General features: G+C 41.2%; 1 protein-coding gene across 1 annotated transcript in view; it reads right to left on the bottom strand.

Annotated features, from left to right (window-relative positions):
- Positions 1 to 1,523: 1,523 nt before the first annotated feature.
- The window catches only part of LOC311146368 (vasoactive intestinal polypeptide receptor 2-like), a gene marked incomplete at both ends in the record, with an annotated part of 53,906 nt that continues 40,927 nt past the window's right edge, over positions 1,524 to 14,502 (bottom strand). Inside the window, 9 exons of the mRNA XM_084182854.1 lie at positions 1,524 to 1,697; positions 2,104 to 2,145; positions 2,280 to 2,406; positions 3,951 to 4,042; positions 4,546 to 4,615; positions 4,911 to 4,971; positions 5,081 to 5,231; positions 5,591 to 5,723; positions 6,415 to 6,512. Coding sequence (XP_084038980.1) covers positions 1,524 to 1,697; positions 2,104 to 2,145; positions 2,280 to 2,406; positions 3,951 to 4,042; positions 4,546 to 4,615; positions 4,911 to 4,971; positions 5,081 to 5,231; positions 5,591 to 5,723; positions 6,415 to 6,512 — 948 coding nt within the window. The remainder of the gene's footprint in view (positions 1,698 to 2,103; positions 2,146 to 2,279; positions 2,407 to 3,950; positions 4,043 to 4,545; positions 4,616 to 4,910; positions 4,972 to 5,080; positions 5,232 to 5,590; positions 5,724 to 6,414; positions 6,513 to 14,502) is intronic.

Raw genomic sequence — 14,502 nt, forward strand, 5'->3', positions numbered from 1 at the left:
TTGTCACCTTCTCAGTGGAAACACCTTTCTGAGGGAAATGCCAAGGTAATCAGCAGTCATGTCCTCTCTTTCTTCCATATCTACACGAAGCACCTGAAATCAGGTCTGGTTCAGGGTCAGTTTGTTCAGCAGCAGTCCAGACAGGAGCATGTATCCACCACAGAACTCATACTTTGAGTTAAAATTTAAATAGACAGCATAGTTATATAACTTACATCAGAGATGGCTTTGGTTGGTTGTCTTGATGAGGAATGAACACACAAAAAAGCATAACATACTGTAAAAGATCAAGAGGAAAATTACATTCTTATGATACAATACTAACAAGAGATTGTTCATCAATCATGTTGTGGTATGACATTCATGGGGTCTTTGCAGAAAATAATGCTGAGTAATATCTTAGCAAAAATGACATACCAGTACTTTAGACTTTGCGGTAGATCAATAGTCCCTCTAATATACACAATGGTCCTTTACAATTCACCTCTTCTCCACCCTGCTCATATTGTACTTGTTCTCAACTATCTAATTTAAATCTCAATATCCATTATATTCCTCTCGACGGCAATAAAAAGCAACATGTACAATATACGTACTGTATATCTGTCTATACATCCTTGCCATGACAATCCTAGTCTCCTTGTAATCATGTTTGACAAAATTACATCTACTAGAACCACAGTTCAGTTTGACAACACATTGCTTAATTGTTTAAACAGCAAATAAACCATGAAGAAAACTAAAGTTATGCTACAGTTATTTTACATTTATGAAAGTAGATACAATGTTTGACAGTCAAGATGAAACCATTGTTAATTTGAATCCATAAATCTCTCTTACCCTTTAGTTATTTTCACTCTGAAAGTCATCACAAATGACTCAAAATATACTGTCTACATCCCAAATGGCACCCTATTCCCTGTTTAGTGCACTACTTTTGACCAGGGCCCATAGGGCTTTGGTCAAAAGTAGTGCACTATATAGGAAATAGGGTGCCATTTGGGACCAAGATATTAACTTGAAAGACTGTTCATTTAGACTAGTGTCAGAACACATGGGTGGATGGCTGCATGAGGTCATTAAACACAGCGTGAAATCAATTTCCCCACAGAGGGAGAGGGAGAAAGAGAGAGAGAGAAAGAGAGAGAAAGAGAGAGAAAGAGATCGGTATAAGAGCCATGACTTCTCCCTGGCATCCAGTAATGAAATGTTTATTTAAACTAACCGATTAATTAAAAACATTGACATTACTGCAGACAGCCCAATTTATTCATATCTGTTAAAAATACCCTGTTACGTCATCTGCCATAAGTTGCAGGTACAATAAAGGGTACAGGTTTTTGTGACAAACTCATTACAAGATCCTAGAGAGCCATTGCAGCAATTGTTCTGCCAATACTGTGGGCCAACCTAACCTATTAGTGCCCACAACTGTAGCCTATGCGTGCTGTAGTGTGTATATAGGCCAATACCAGAGTTTTATAGCGTTTTAATGGAGACAGATCCCTCTTTACCCTCACCCCTCACAGTACAGTGGTCTCCGTCTGCAGGAAGGACTGGGCACGACAGTTACGTTGGAACTGAGCTATGTTCTCTGAGCCGTTTCTGGAGGCATAAGTGTTGTGCTGGGTGTAGTTTCTGGCCATATGGCAGTTGAGGCATATACTCTGCCATTTTCTCTTCAGTTCCCCTTGAACCTGAAGTAGGAAGATAAATCTCTTAGCACAAAGGGAAAACTAGTTGACATCCATCACTACATAGCTATACTATATAATGTTTCAATATAATCCTGTCCTCGTCGATTTGCTACAATGAAAACAAAGCAGACAACATTTAAAATGTCAATTTTTATCAACTGCTAACAAAATACCTCCCTAACTATACTGTAAAAATTTATCTTAATCAGTTAAAACCTTGTTTTCCACAATAGCTTTCATAAAAGCTTTCACTTTTCCTCCCAATTTGACCCAAGGAAGACACTGTCACTAATCATTTACACTGCTGTTTGTCTTCTTCATTGAGACATTAGTCCCCAAGGCAACCATTTAATTCCAGAATAAAACAAACAACAATTAAGGCGAGAGCTTAAAGACAATGGCTTACCTCACTGTTTAAGAAACAGTACAGAATGACAACCACCAGGCCCTGCCAATAGAACATCAACAGAAAGTCTTGCAAATGAGAGACAACCAAAAACACAAACAATCCATAAAAACAATGCCAAATATAGCCAGAAGATATTAAATATGATTAAAATATGCAAAAAGGATCAGTTTTACCTGAAAGGATCCGATAGCGAGGTCAAAGAAGATTTTGTAATCTGCCATGGCTTCATTGAGAGACACAAAGACAACGTAATGGATGCCAAACAGAGGGATCAGCAGGAGAGTGGATTTGGCCAACCTCCTGAAACCACACACACAATATTACAGAGATACATTTACATTTACATAATTTAGCAGACGCTCTTATCCAGAGCGACTTACAGATACTGTATGCAGGGGACCTAGAGACTTCACACTGTTATATTCAATAATATACTGTATAATATAATAATAATTGTTGGTTATATGTCCACAAAACGTTGGTGCCGAAACGTTGGTGTTTACCCATTTAAATTATTGGGAACATATAGTGTATGCAACTTTCTTTAATAATTTGTTTACAGCTAGTTTCTGTTAGTTGGCACTTTTCAAACTATTTTGGGTGTGCGTCCTCATGCTATTTAGTACACGCACACATCAATGGAATACGTAAGGGATAATCAACAAGGGGCTGTGCGAATGCACGTCAGGCAGTGGAGGCTGCTGAGGGGAGGACGGCTTATATTAATGGAGTGTAATGGCTGGAATGGAGTGAATGGAATGGTATCAAACTTTTGATACCATTCCATTTACTCCATTCCAGCCATTATTATGAGCCGTCCTCCCCTCACCAACCTCCACTGACGTCAGGTCAACATCACACCCCGGTATCATGGATTATTTCCACATTCCCTTGTTGATGATCTCTTTACATAAAGCATGTCTGGAGTTTCTCTAGAATCCCATAAATATGCAGCTCAATAACGTGCAATGTGTATAGAGTGGCATAGAGAATATCCCACCAACAACAGGGCACCCAAAATAAACCGCGGTCTTTATCTACGTTTTTACCCAGCCGTCCACAGCCTTTTCCCACAAGAGCGGTCATTCAGATTTACTTTGTCATATATTCTCAGGGATATATATCTCTGAAGAGGCAGCATTTTAGCCTTTCTAAAACCTGAACAGACTGCACAGATTACAGAGTTTATTTCTCACTCTTTGGTCATGCTACCCTTCTGGTTACTGAGAATTTCCTCAGAAGGTTTTCAGGGAAGCAGATAGTCATCAGCAGACTTGTTTGAACTCAGAGATGGCTTTGTGCTGCAGTGTGAGTAAGATCTGCATCCCAAAGGGCACCCTTTTCCCTAAATAGTGCACTACTTCCTACCAGAGACCTATGGGCCCTGTAGGGAATAGGGTGCCATTTGAGATGCCTCCTAAGTCATAAAGGGGTAATAACTGCCAAGTGCCAACCTGTGATTATTAGCACTAAGGTGGGTTATGCTGTAACAGTAGACATCAGCTCATCCAGGCTTAGCATCACCACCCGCCTCTTATCCCTTAAATCCCCTCGCTGACCAGATGGGAATATTTCTCCCTAAAGGCAAAGGCGTGCTGTGATGACCACCTCTATAGCTTAGCCCGAATCTTGTTTCACTCTGCAGTCTGCACTATAGAACACCTTCAGGCTGCATGTCTTTGGCCTGAGATGGAAACTAAAATACCACGTCAGTGGCATGCAATTGCATACTGTGGCATTTAAGTGTCGTGACATAGGAATGTTGATACACTCCATTGTTGAGTATTCATTGTCTTTTGCCTGAGTGCAGTAACACATGCCTACTTTGGTACAACAACCCATACCTGTATTGTGACTGGTCGTTGCCACCCACATCAGGACACCTCAATTTCTGAACCAGGATTCTTATAATACTGATGAACAGGAGGAAGTTCACCTGGAAATCCAGTCAACAGATATGATATATAATATTATATATTATCATATAAATACAACACATATTTGTATATTTAGTCAATTTGGTTCACTGCATTGCTTTTGAAGGGCAGTTAGCTCAGCAACCTTTAATTATATCCAGGAACTGCATCAATTCACATGCATGCAGAGCAACTACATAAATGTAGCATGCTTTTGCTATTAAAGTCATATCAGCTCCCAGTATGAGCTAGCTTGACAGATCTGAATATTCTATGTCTGCATCCCAAATGGCAACCTATTCCCTTTTCAGTACACTACCTTTGAGCAGGGCCCATAAGGCTCTGGTCAATAGTAGTGCACTGTATAGGGGATGGGTGCCATTTGGGACACATCCTCTGTGTGACATTTACTTATCTGGTGGACACCTGTTTAGTTAATGCCTGGATATAGCAGCAGTTGGATCCTGCATGTGGTAAAGGGAATTGCAGCAGCAATAGGTCAGGATAGATGTTGGATACCCACCATGATGGAGATTCCTATGGGTACATTGATCACCCACATGGGGATTGGGTTATCATTCTGTTCCCAGCATCTGAAGGAATAGGAAAAACCCATATGAGGATGTTAGTAACCACGTTCCATGCATCCCTGCCCATACTAACCTAAGCACAGCACGTTGTACTGGTTCAAAATGATTTGAGCATTAAATCAAAATGATAAAGGTTGCCAATGCTTGATTAATTTGATAATCACATGAATCTGAATTGACAAATTATATCATCCAATCCAAGACAAACAGCACATGTACATTCAGTCTGGCAATCACACAGGAAAATAATCCAACACCCTATCAATCATGTACATTTATGATTTCCAAGGTAACTCACCCAGTATCCTCAAAATAAACCCTTGTAATAACCCATGCAGAAACAAACACTGTTGGGATTCCTGAAACAGAGAGGAGAATACATCTGAAAGTATGAATGGATTGGATGTACTGTATGTTCCTCACTGTTGTTGATACATTGCACACAGTATATATTAATGAGTAGCTTACCCCAGCCAATGAGAAGATAAACTATGAAGTGTCTATTTTCAGAGAACATGACAATCAGCAGCATATGGAGGTAGAGGCCCTCAACCAGCAACCAGAAGAAGTTGGCCATTATAAAGTAGTGAAAAATCACCAGGCTCGCCTTGCATCCGATCTGGAACAACATTGTAGCACATCACTTGTGCTGTTATACAAAGAGAAATTACCGGACACTCAACACAAATAACAAACGTGTGTGTCTACATGGAAACTGAATTCCATGTCCTTATTCTGATAGACAAAGAAGTGGAAAACACTCATTTCAAAGTATACCCACAGAAACATAATCAAAGTGAACTGAAGGTACAAGAACCAAAATATGTGTCCAAAGGAAACTGAATTCTGTACCTCATTCTCAAAGAAGAAGTGAAAGAAACATGTTTCCAAGCAAATCTATACAAATACACATCAGTCTGAATTGTGAATGAACTATAAGAACCAGAGATATGCAGGCTGATAAACATTCTGGCTCACCAGTGAAGGCAGCTCAGAACACTGATTGCTGCGAGAGAAGAGGATGTCGTCCTTCACAAGGACCGCCACCGCCCTCAGGATGAATGAAAAGAACAGGTTGAGGTGAATGTAGTTCCGAGTGCAGTGGAGTTTTCTATAAAGGGGGTGGCAGAGGTAATCGTTAATCAGAGGATCTCTGGTTTGTTGATCCAATACCTGTTACAGGAGGGGGTCGCAGTTCCGGAGCGACCCACTAGGTGTCATCCTCCAACAACCTTAGGCACCTCCTCACTCACAGTCGAGACTAATCATCATACTATTGGTGTCACCTGTGTCTATCGGTTCACCTGTGTATTTATGCCCTCACTTCCCTGTGTTCCCTTGCACAGTTTTCTCTGCTAGTTTCTCTATGTCGAGCAGTACTACTCAGTGTCTGATCTGAGATCTATGTACAGGTACTTGAGAAGTGTTCTCCCTGTTTCGTTATTTGTTTCAGTCTTAGGTAGTATTTCTTATTTTGGCTGTCAGACGGTTTTTGGAGACTTATTTGCTCCGCCTTTCTTTTATCGTGATAAGTCCATTATTTTGTATTTTGGCTTCGGGACCACCAGTTAAGATCCTTGTTTCACCATCTCTGCCTACTGCCTACTGTATATCCTGCACCGCACCTGGGTCACACCTCACCCCAACCCTTACAATACCCTGCTGCTCAGAACAGAGGGTCTTCTCTACTGTACGTAACTACGTCTGTATCCCAAATGCCACCCTATTTTGTATATTAAGCACTACTATTAGTGTGCTATATAGGGAATAGGGTGCCATTTGGGATGCAGCCTAACTCTCACCTGAATACACAGAGGATGGCGCTCCCGGTTGTGAGGGCAATCAAAGACAAACTGTGGCCCAGGGTGTACAGAGTCTTCACCACCATAAAGAAGACCAACTATAGGAGAGAGAACATACGGTACAGTCATTGGCAGTATCAAAGCTGTAAACAGTATATTCAATTAAATTAAATGTCAAAAACAATGGGCAATTACTTTACCAACATATATAGAAGACGAGTTAGGAGAAAGAACATGTGCAAGTCATGTGCAATATATCAACATTGTGTGTACTTTCAGAATGTACTTGATGCTAACATTGAATGAGTAACTGGGAAGGACAGATTAAATGTCAATCATAATAGGTTGTAATAGTTTTTAAACATCCTCAGCGGGTAAACAAATTATTACAAATGTCATGACTTGCCCTCATGGGTTGAGGATCAAACATGCCGGCTAGGCAAAGGTTTGAACACCCCCTTTCCAGTTTTATGACCGGGCGTAAATACCGTGCAGACTTTCTCTTCCTTGCCATGAAGTATTGGGAGAAAGGACCCCTTTGTTAACAAAGGAAGTTTTCCCGCCAAGACTCCAACATCCAAAAGTGGAAAACACCCAGATGAGCGGCCACACCCAGATGAGCACAAACATGATGGAACGCCGCTTTTACCCTGAGTGCATAAAAAGCCTTGTGACGAAATTCACCTCAGACCAGCAGACGTGAAGCGTGAGCTAAACGTTGCAAATGGTTGAATTTCTGCTAGACCAGGAAGCCCCCGGCTTAAAATGGTTGACACTCTACAAGACCAGCAGACGTGAAGTGTGAGCTAAACGTTACAAAATGTTTTAAAACTACAACTCCATTACCAAAGGAAGACCAAGCATACTACGGTATAAGCCGGATGTTGCAAATGGTTGAATTTCTACAAGACCAAGAAGCGTGAAGCTGAAGCTACATGTTACAAAATGGTTAGACCAGAAAGACCAGAAAACGTGAGACGTTAGTCCACACGTTTGAAATGGAGAAACTCTGAAACTCTCAACCTCTACACGAGGTGAAGACGAAAACAATACACTAGATCTTATCATTTCAGTCTGCAGCTGGCATGTATAGTTGTCTAGAGAACTTTCACTAAAGACACGAGAAGAGAGGACAATCCCTCTTAGACAACCGCAGGTACATCTGAAGTATCCATTCTAACCACAACTACGACCAGAAACTTTACCAAGGACATTGGGATCTCTGGTGGGAAAACCAGAGTCCTACATCATCAACTCAACTATCGAGGACAGCTACACGTAAATACATGTTGCATTTCTAATCCGAATGAGCGTTATTAGGGTGCATAAGTATTATGATTACTGTGAGCATAGTCTCCAAAGGAACCACGATAGTTTGAATCTCTCTCTCCCTTCCACTCTGACCCTCCTTCTACCCAAGCATTCATGCTATTGTTAGTCCAGTCCACTAGGGACCTGTTTTCATTGTATTATGTTAGTAATCAATAGCCTATGTGTGTGTGTGTGTTTGTATTGTGTTATTATTTAGTTAGTTAGTAAATAAATAGTTAAGCCAATTTGTGTATTGCTGATTCATCAATAAGGTTAGGGTTCTTGCAGGTTCAAGGATTATGCAACATTCAGAATGAGACTGATAAGAGGTAATTATTTGATAAGTGACTGTTATCGATATATAACATATATATCTTCTAAGAGTTTAATTCAGGAGATGGTAACTCGTTAAACAACCTATTCCGTGGTGCCCCAAATTCCTAATTAGTTATATAATATAATATGCGATTTAGCAGACGCTTTTATCCAAAGCGACTTACAGTCATGCGTGCATACATTTTGACATGATTAATTTAATCGAGTGACAATTAAACAATTAAACATAGTGAGGTGATTCGATAAATAACAGTCATACATTAAAGTAAGTCACGTCACGACACAAATAATAAACCATTCTTCCATGAGACTGGCATGCGTCAGCAGAGGTATCAACACACATTGAAAGACCTTCATTTTTATCAATCAATCAAATGTATTTTATAAAGCCCATCAGCAGTTGTCACAAAGTGCTTTACAGATACCCAGGCTAAAATCCCCAAGAGCAAGCAAGCAATGTAGAGGCAGAAGCACAGTGGCTAGGAAAAACTCCCTAGAAGGCACGGAAGAAACCTAGAGAGAAACCAGCCTCTGAGGCGTTGCCATTCCTCTTCTGGCTGTACTGGGTAGAGATCTAAGTGGTCATTTAAGGCCAGATCGTTTTTCAAGATGTTCAAATGTTCATAGATGATCAGCAGGGTTAGATAATAACTATGATGGCTATAGAGGGTGCACCACTTCAACACTTCAAGATTCAACGTCAGTTGGCTTTTCATCATCAGGGATTCAACGTTTCAAAAGCAGCTTTCTATCCTTAGAGAAATTTTAAGATAGAAAGTCACAAAAGTGGTAAAAAAACATTTGGGAGAAAAACATGTACAGTGAGGGAAAAAAGTATTTGATCCCCTGCATTACTGTCAAAAAGAGCCTTCCCCTGAGAGGAGGCATTGTGAGTACAGTGCTTACTGCTTATAATTTCAAACCACTCAAATAATGATTTACAGGTTGATTCAATGTGATTTAATCTGTCAACAAAAGGACCTGCGTGAGCAGAGGTAGGAAAAGCAGAGCTACAGTAGCATTGAGACATTTAGAGAGACATTTAGAGACTAATTTTCAGACTCACAAAACTGTACTGTAGAGACTGGCGAAAAACAGTGCTTCTACTGCTAAATCATTTCAACCCGCTCAAAGAGTGATTCACAGGTTGATTTAAAGAGATTGAAATCTGTCAATAAAAGGACCTGTGTGAATCTGCTCTCCAATATTGTTTTCCCAGGAAATGTGTCAAATGTTTGATTTCCACTCTTTCACCACTGTCTTGTGAAAAACAAAGAGACTTTCTTTAAAACAAATGTCAGACAAGGACCCGACCAATGCATCAACACTATCAGTCATTCCTTTGAGGCAGTGCCAAATGTACATTATCTTAGTAAAACAATCACTCTCTCTAAAAGCATGGAGAGCTCCTATTCTGCAGCGACCTCTTCTCCACCTGCACTTCACACTATCCATTGCTCATTGTTCTTCAAAACGTGCATGCACGCACGCATGACATATGATATCACATCAGTCCTTGTTTTAATTATTCTAAAATATACAGCAGATTTGAACATCACATCATAACTCCTCTTCAAATATAACTATATAAAAAGGTTATCCAGCCAAAGTTGAGGTTACAGATTTGTTTGTGCCGTTGCCAACTCCATTGCTGCCATTTTGTATTTGTATTTATAATGGATCCCCATTAACTCTTCCTAGGGTCCAGCAAAATTAAGGCCGTTACAATAAATATACAGTGCATTCGGAAAGTATTCAGACCCCTTGACTTTTTCCACATTTTGTTACGTTACAGCCTTATTCTAAAATTGATTTTTTTTTTTATAATCCTCATCAATTTACACATTACGAGAAGGCGAAAACAGGTTTTTAGAAATGTTTCTAAATGTATTACAAATAAAAAACTGAAATACCTTATTTACATAAGTATTCAGACCCTTTGCTATGATACTCGAAATTGAGCTCAGGTGCATCCTGTTTCCATTGATCATCCTTGAGATGTTTCTGCAACTTGATTGGAGTCCACTTGTGGTAAATTCTATTGATTGTACATGATTTGGAAAGGCACACACCTGTCTATATAAGGTCTCACAGTTGACAGCGCATGTCAGAGCAAAAACCAAGCCATGAGGTCGAAGGAATTGTCCGTAGAGCGCTGAGACAGGATTGTGTCGAGGCACAGATCTGGGGAAGGGTACTGTGAGGGAAGATTTTATGTTTGTGTTTTTCTAATAACCAATTCGACTGGGTTCATGCAAGTGTCTGATAGTGAGGATTCCTCCCAGGCACAATCTATCAGTATAAGCAATTTGGCAGTATGCCCAGAACATTACTTTGAGAATCGAAAGGGGTATCTCGGTTTCAGCATTGAAGGTCCTCAAGAACACAGTGCCCTCCATCATTCTTAAATGGAAGAAGATTGGAACCACTAAGACTAGAGATGGCAGCTCGGCCAAACTGAGCAATCGGGGGAGAAGGGCCTTGGTCAGGGAGGTGACCAAGTACCCGATACCCGATAGTTCCTCTGTGGAGATTGGAGAACCTTCCAGAAGGACAACCATCTCTGTAGCACTCCACCAATCAGGCCTTATTATGATAGAGTGGCCAGATGGAAGCCTCTCCTCAGTAAAAGGCAGATGACAACCCGCTTCGAGTTTGCCAAAGCACCTAAAGGACAGACCATGAGAAACAAGATTCTCTGATCTGATGAAACCAAGATTGAACACTTTGGCCTGAATGCCAAGCGTCACATCTGGAGGAAACCTGGCACCTTCCCTACTATGAATCATGGTTGTGGCAGCATTATGCTGTGGGGATGTTTTTTAGCGGCAGGGACTGGGAGACTAGTCAGGATCGAGGGAAAGATGAACGGAGCAAAGTACAGAGAGATCCTTGATGAAAACCTGCTCCAGTGTGCTCAGGACCTCAGACTGGGGCGAAGGTTCACCTTCTAACAGGACAAGGACCCTAAGCATACAGCCTAGACAATTCTGGAGTGGCTTCGGGACAAGTCTCTGAATGTCCTTGAACGGCCAGAGCCCGGACTTGAACCCGATCGAACATCTCTGGAGAGACCTGAAAATAGCTGTGCAGCGACTGTCTATCCAACCTGACAGAGCTTGAGAGGATCTGCAGAGAAGAATGGGAGAAACTCCGCAAATACAGGTGTGCCAAGCTTATAGCATCATACCTGTCACACCCTGGCTCTGGGACTCTATATGTTGAGCCAGGGTGTGTTCATTCTATGTGTTCTGTTTCTATGTTGGGAGTTCTAGTTTGTTTATTTATTTGTTGGCCTGAGTGACTCCCAATCAGAGGCAACGAGTGTCAGCTGTGGCTGGTTGTCTCTGATTGGGAGCCATATTTAAACTGTCGGTTTTCCCTTAGTGTTTGTGGGATCTTGTTCCAGTTGGTTGTGTTTAGACTTAGGACGTCACGGTATCGTTTGTTGTTTTGTTATTCGTGTGTGCACTTTAATTAAATAAAGTATGTTCGCTCAACACGCTGCGCCTTGGTCTACTCGATACGACGATCGTGACAATACCCAAGAATACTCTAGGCTGTACCAATGGTGCTTCAAAAAGTACAGTGTAAAGGGTCTGAATACTTATGTAAATTTGATATTTCCATTATTTTATTTTTTTCTAAAAACCTGTTTTTGCTTCGTCATATTATGGGGTATTGTGTGTAGATTGAGGGGAAAAAAACAATTGAATCAATATTAGAACAAGGCTGTAACGTAACAAAATGTGGAAAATACAATTTAAAAAAACATTACATTACATTTCACAACGGAGTTCACAACACATTAAGTGTGTGCCCTCAGGCCACTACTCTACTACCACACATCTACAACACAAAATCCATGTGTACAGTGAGGGAAAAAAATATTTGATCCCCTGCTGATTTTGAACGTTTGCCCACTGACAAAGAAATGATCAGTCTATCATTTTAATGGTAGGTTTATTTGAACAGTGAGAGACAGAATAACAACAAAATAATCCAGAAAAACGCATGTCAAAAATGTTATAAATTGATTTGCATTTTAATGAGGGAAATAAGTATTTGACCCCTCTGTAAAACATGACTTAGTACTTGGTGGCAAAAACCTTGTTGGCAATCACAGAGGTCAGACGTTTCTTGTAGTTGGCCACCAGGTTTGCACACATCTCAGGAGGGATTTTGTCCCACTCCTCTTTGCAGATCTTCTCCAAGTCATTAAGGTTTCGAGGCTGACGTTTGGCAACTCGAACCTCTGGCTCCCTCCACAGATTTGTTATGGGATTAAGGTCTGGAGACTGGCTAGGCCACTCCAGGACCTTAATGTGCTTCTTCTTGATCCACTCCTTTGTTGCCTTGGCCGTGTGTTTTGGGTCATTGTCATGCTGGAATATCCATCCACGACCCATTTTCAATGCCCTGGCTGAGGGAAGGAGGTTCTCACCCAAGATTTGACGGTACATGGCCCCGTCCATCGTCCCTCTGATGCAGTGAAGTTGTCCTGTCCCCTTAGTAGAAAAACACCCCCAAAGCATAATGTTTCCATGTTTGACGGTGGGGATGGTGTTCTTGGGGTCATAGGCAGCATTACTCCTCCTCCAAACACGGCGAGTTGAGTTGATGCCAAAGAGCTCGATTTTGGTCTCATCTGACCACAACACTTTCACCCAGTTTTCCTCTGAATCATTCAGATGTTCATTGGCAAACTTCAGACGGGCCTGTATATGTGCTTTCTTGAGCAGGGGGACCTTGCGGGCGCTGCAGGATTTCAGTCCTTCACAGCGTACTGTGTTACCAATTATTTTCTTGGTGACTATGGTCCCAGCTGCCTTGAGATCATTGACAAGATCCACCCGTGTAGTTCTGGGCTGATTCCTCACCATTCTCATGATCATTGCAACTCCACGAGGTGAGATCTTGCATGGAGCCTCAGGCCGAGGGAGATTGACAGTTATTTTGTGTTTCTTCCATTTGCGAATAATCGCACCAACTGTTGTCACCTTCTCACCAAGCTGCTTGGCGATGGTCTTGTAGCCCATTCCAGCCTTGTGTAGGTCTACAATCTTGTCCCTGACATCCTTGGAGAGCTCTTTGGTCTTGGCCATGGTGGAGAGTTTGGAATCTGATTGATTGATTGCTTCTGTGGACAGGTGTCTTTTATACAGTAACAAGCTGAGATTAGGAGCACTCCCTTTAAGAATGTGCTCCTAATTTCAGCTCGTTACCTGTATAAAAGACACCTGGGAGCCAGAAATCTTTCTGATTGAGAGGGGGTCAAATACTTATTTCCCTCATTAAAATGCAAATCAATTTATAACATTTTTGACAAGTGTTGTTCTGGAATTTTTTGTTGTTGTTCTTCTGTCTCTCACTGTTCAAATAAACCTACCATTAAAATGATAGACTGATCATTTCTTTGTCAGTGGGCAAACGTACAAAATCAGCAGGGGATCAAATACTTTTTCCCCTCACTGTACGTGTGTGTATAGTGCGTATGCTATCATGTGTGTGTGTCTGTGCCTGTTTGTGTGTCTCTTCACGGTCCCCGCTGTTCCATAAGGTGTATTTATATTTTAAAATCAGATTTTACTGTTTGCATGAGCTACTTGATGTGGAATAGAGTTCCATGTAGTCATGGCTCTATGTAGTACTGTGCGCCTCCCATTGTCTGTTCTGGACTTGGGGAATGTGAAGAGACAATGTGGAATAGAGTTCCATGTAGTCATGGCTCTATGTAGTACTGTGCGCCTCCCATTGTCTGTTCTGGACTTGGGGAATGTGAAGAGACCTCTGGAGGAATGTCTTGTGGGGTATGCATGGGTGTCTGAGCTATGTGCTAGTAGTTTAAACAGACAGCTTGGTGCATTCAACATATCAATACTTCTCACAAATACAAGTAGTGATGAAGTTAATCTCTCCACTTTGAGCTAGGAGAGATTGACATGCATATCATTAATGTTAGCTCTCCGTGTACAGTACATTTAAGAGCCAGCCGTGCTGCCCTGTTCTGGGCCAATTGTAATTTTCCTAAGTCCCTCTTTGTTGCACCTGACCACATGACTGAACAGTAGTCCAGGTGCGACAAAACTAGGGCCTGTAGGACCTGCCTTGATAGCGTTGTTAAGAAGGCAGAGCAGTGCTTTATTATGGACAGACCTCTCCCGTCCTTAGCTACTGTTGCATCAATAGGATTTTACCATGACAATTTACATTCCAGGGTTACTCCATTTCCACATTATTAATTACAATATTTAGTTAAGGTTAAGGGTTTAGTGAATGATTTGTCTCAAATACCATGCTTTTAGTTTTTGAAATATTTAGGACTAACTTATTTCTTGCCACCCATTCTGAAACTGACTGCAGCTCTTTAAGTTTTGCATTGACGTGGTACAGTAGCTGACATGTATAGTGTTAAGTCATCAGCATACATAGACACACTGG

The sequence above is a fragment of the Coregonus lavaretus genome (assembly GCF_964263955.1).
Source record: "Coregonus lavaretus genome assembly, chromosome: 19".
Lineage (NCBI taxonomy): Eukaryota > Metazoa > Chordata > Actinopteri > Salmoniformes > Salmonidae > Coregonus > Coregonus lavaretus.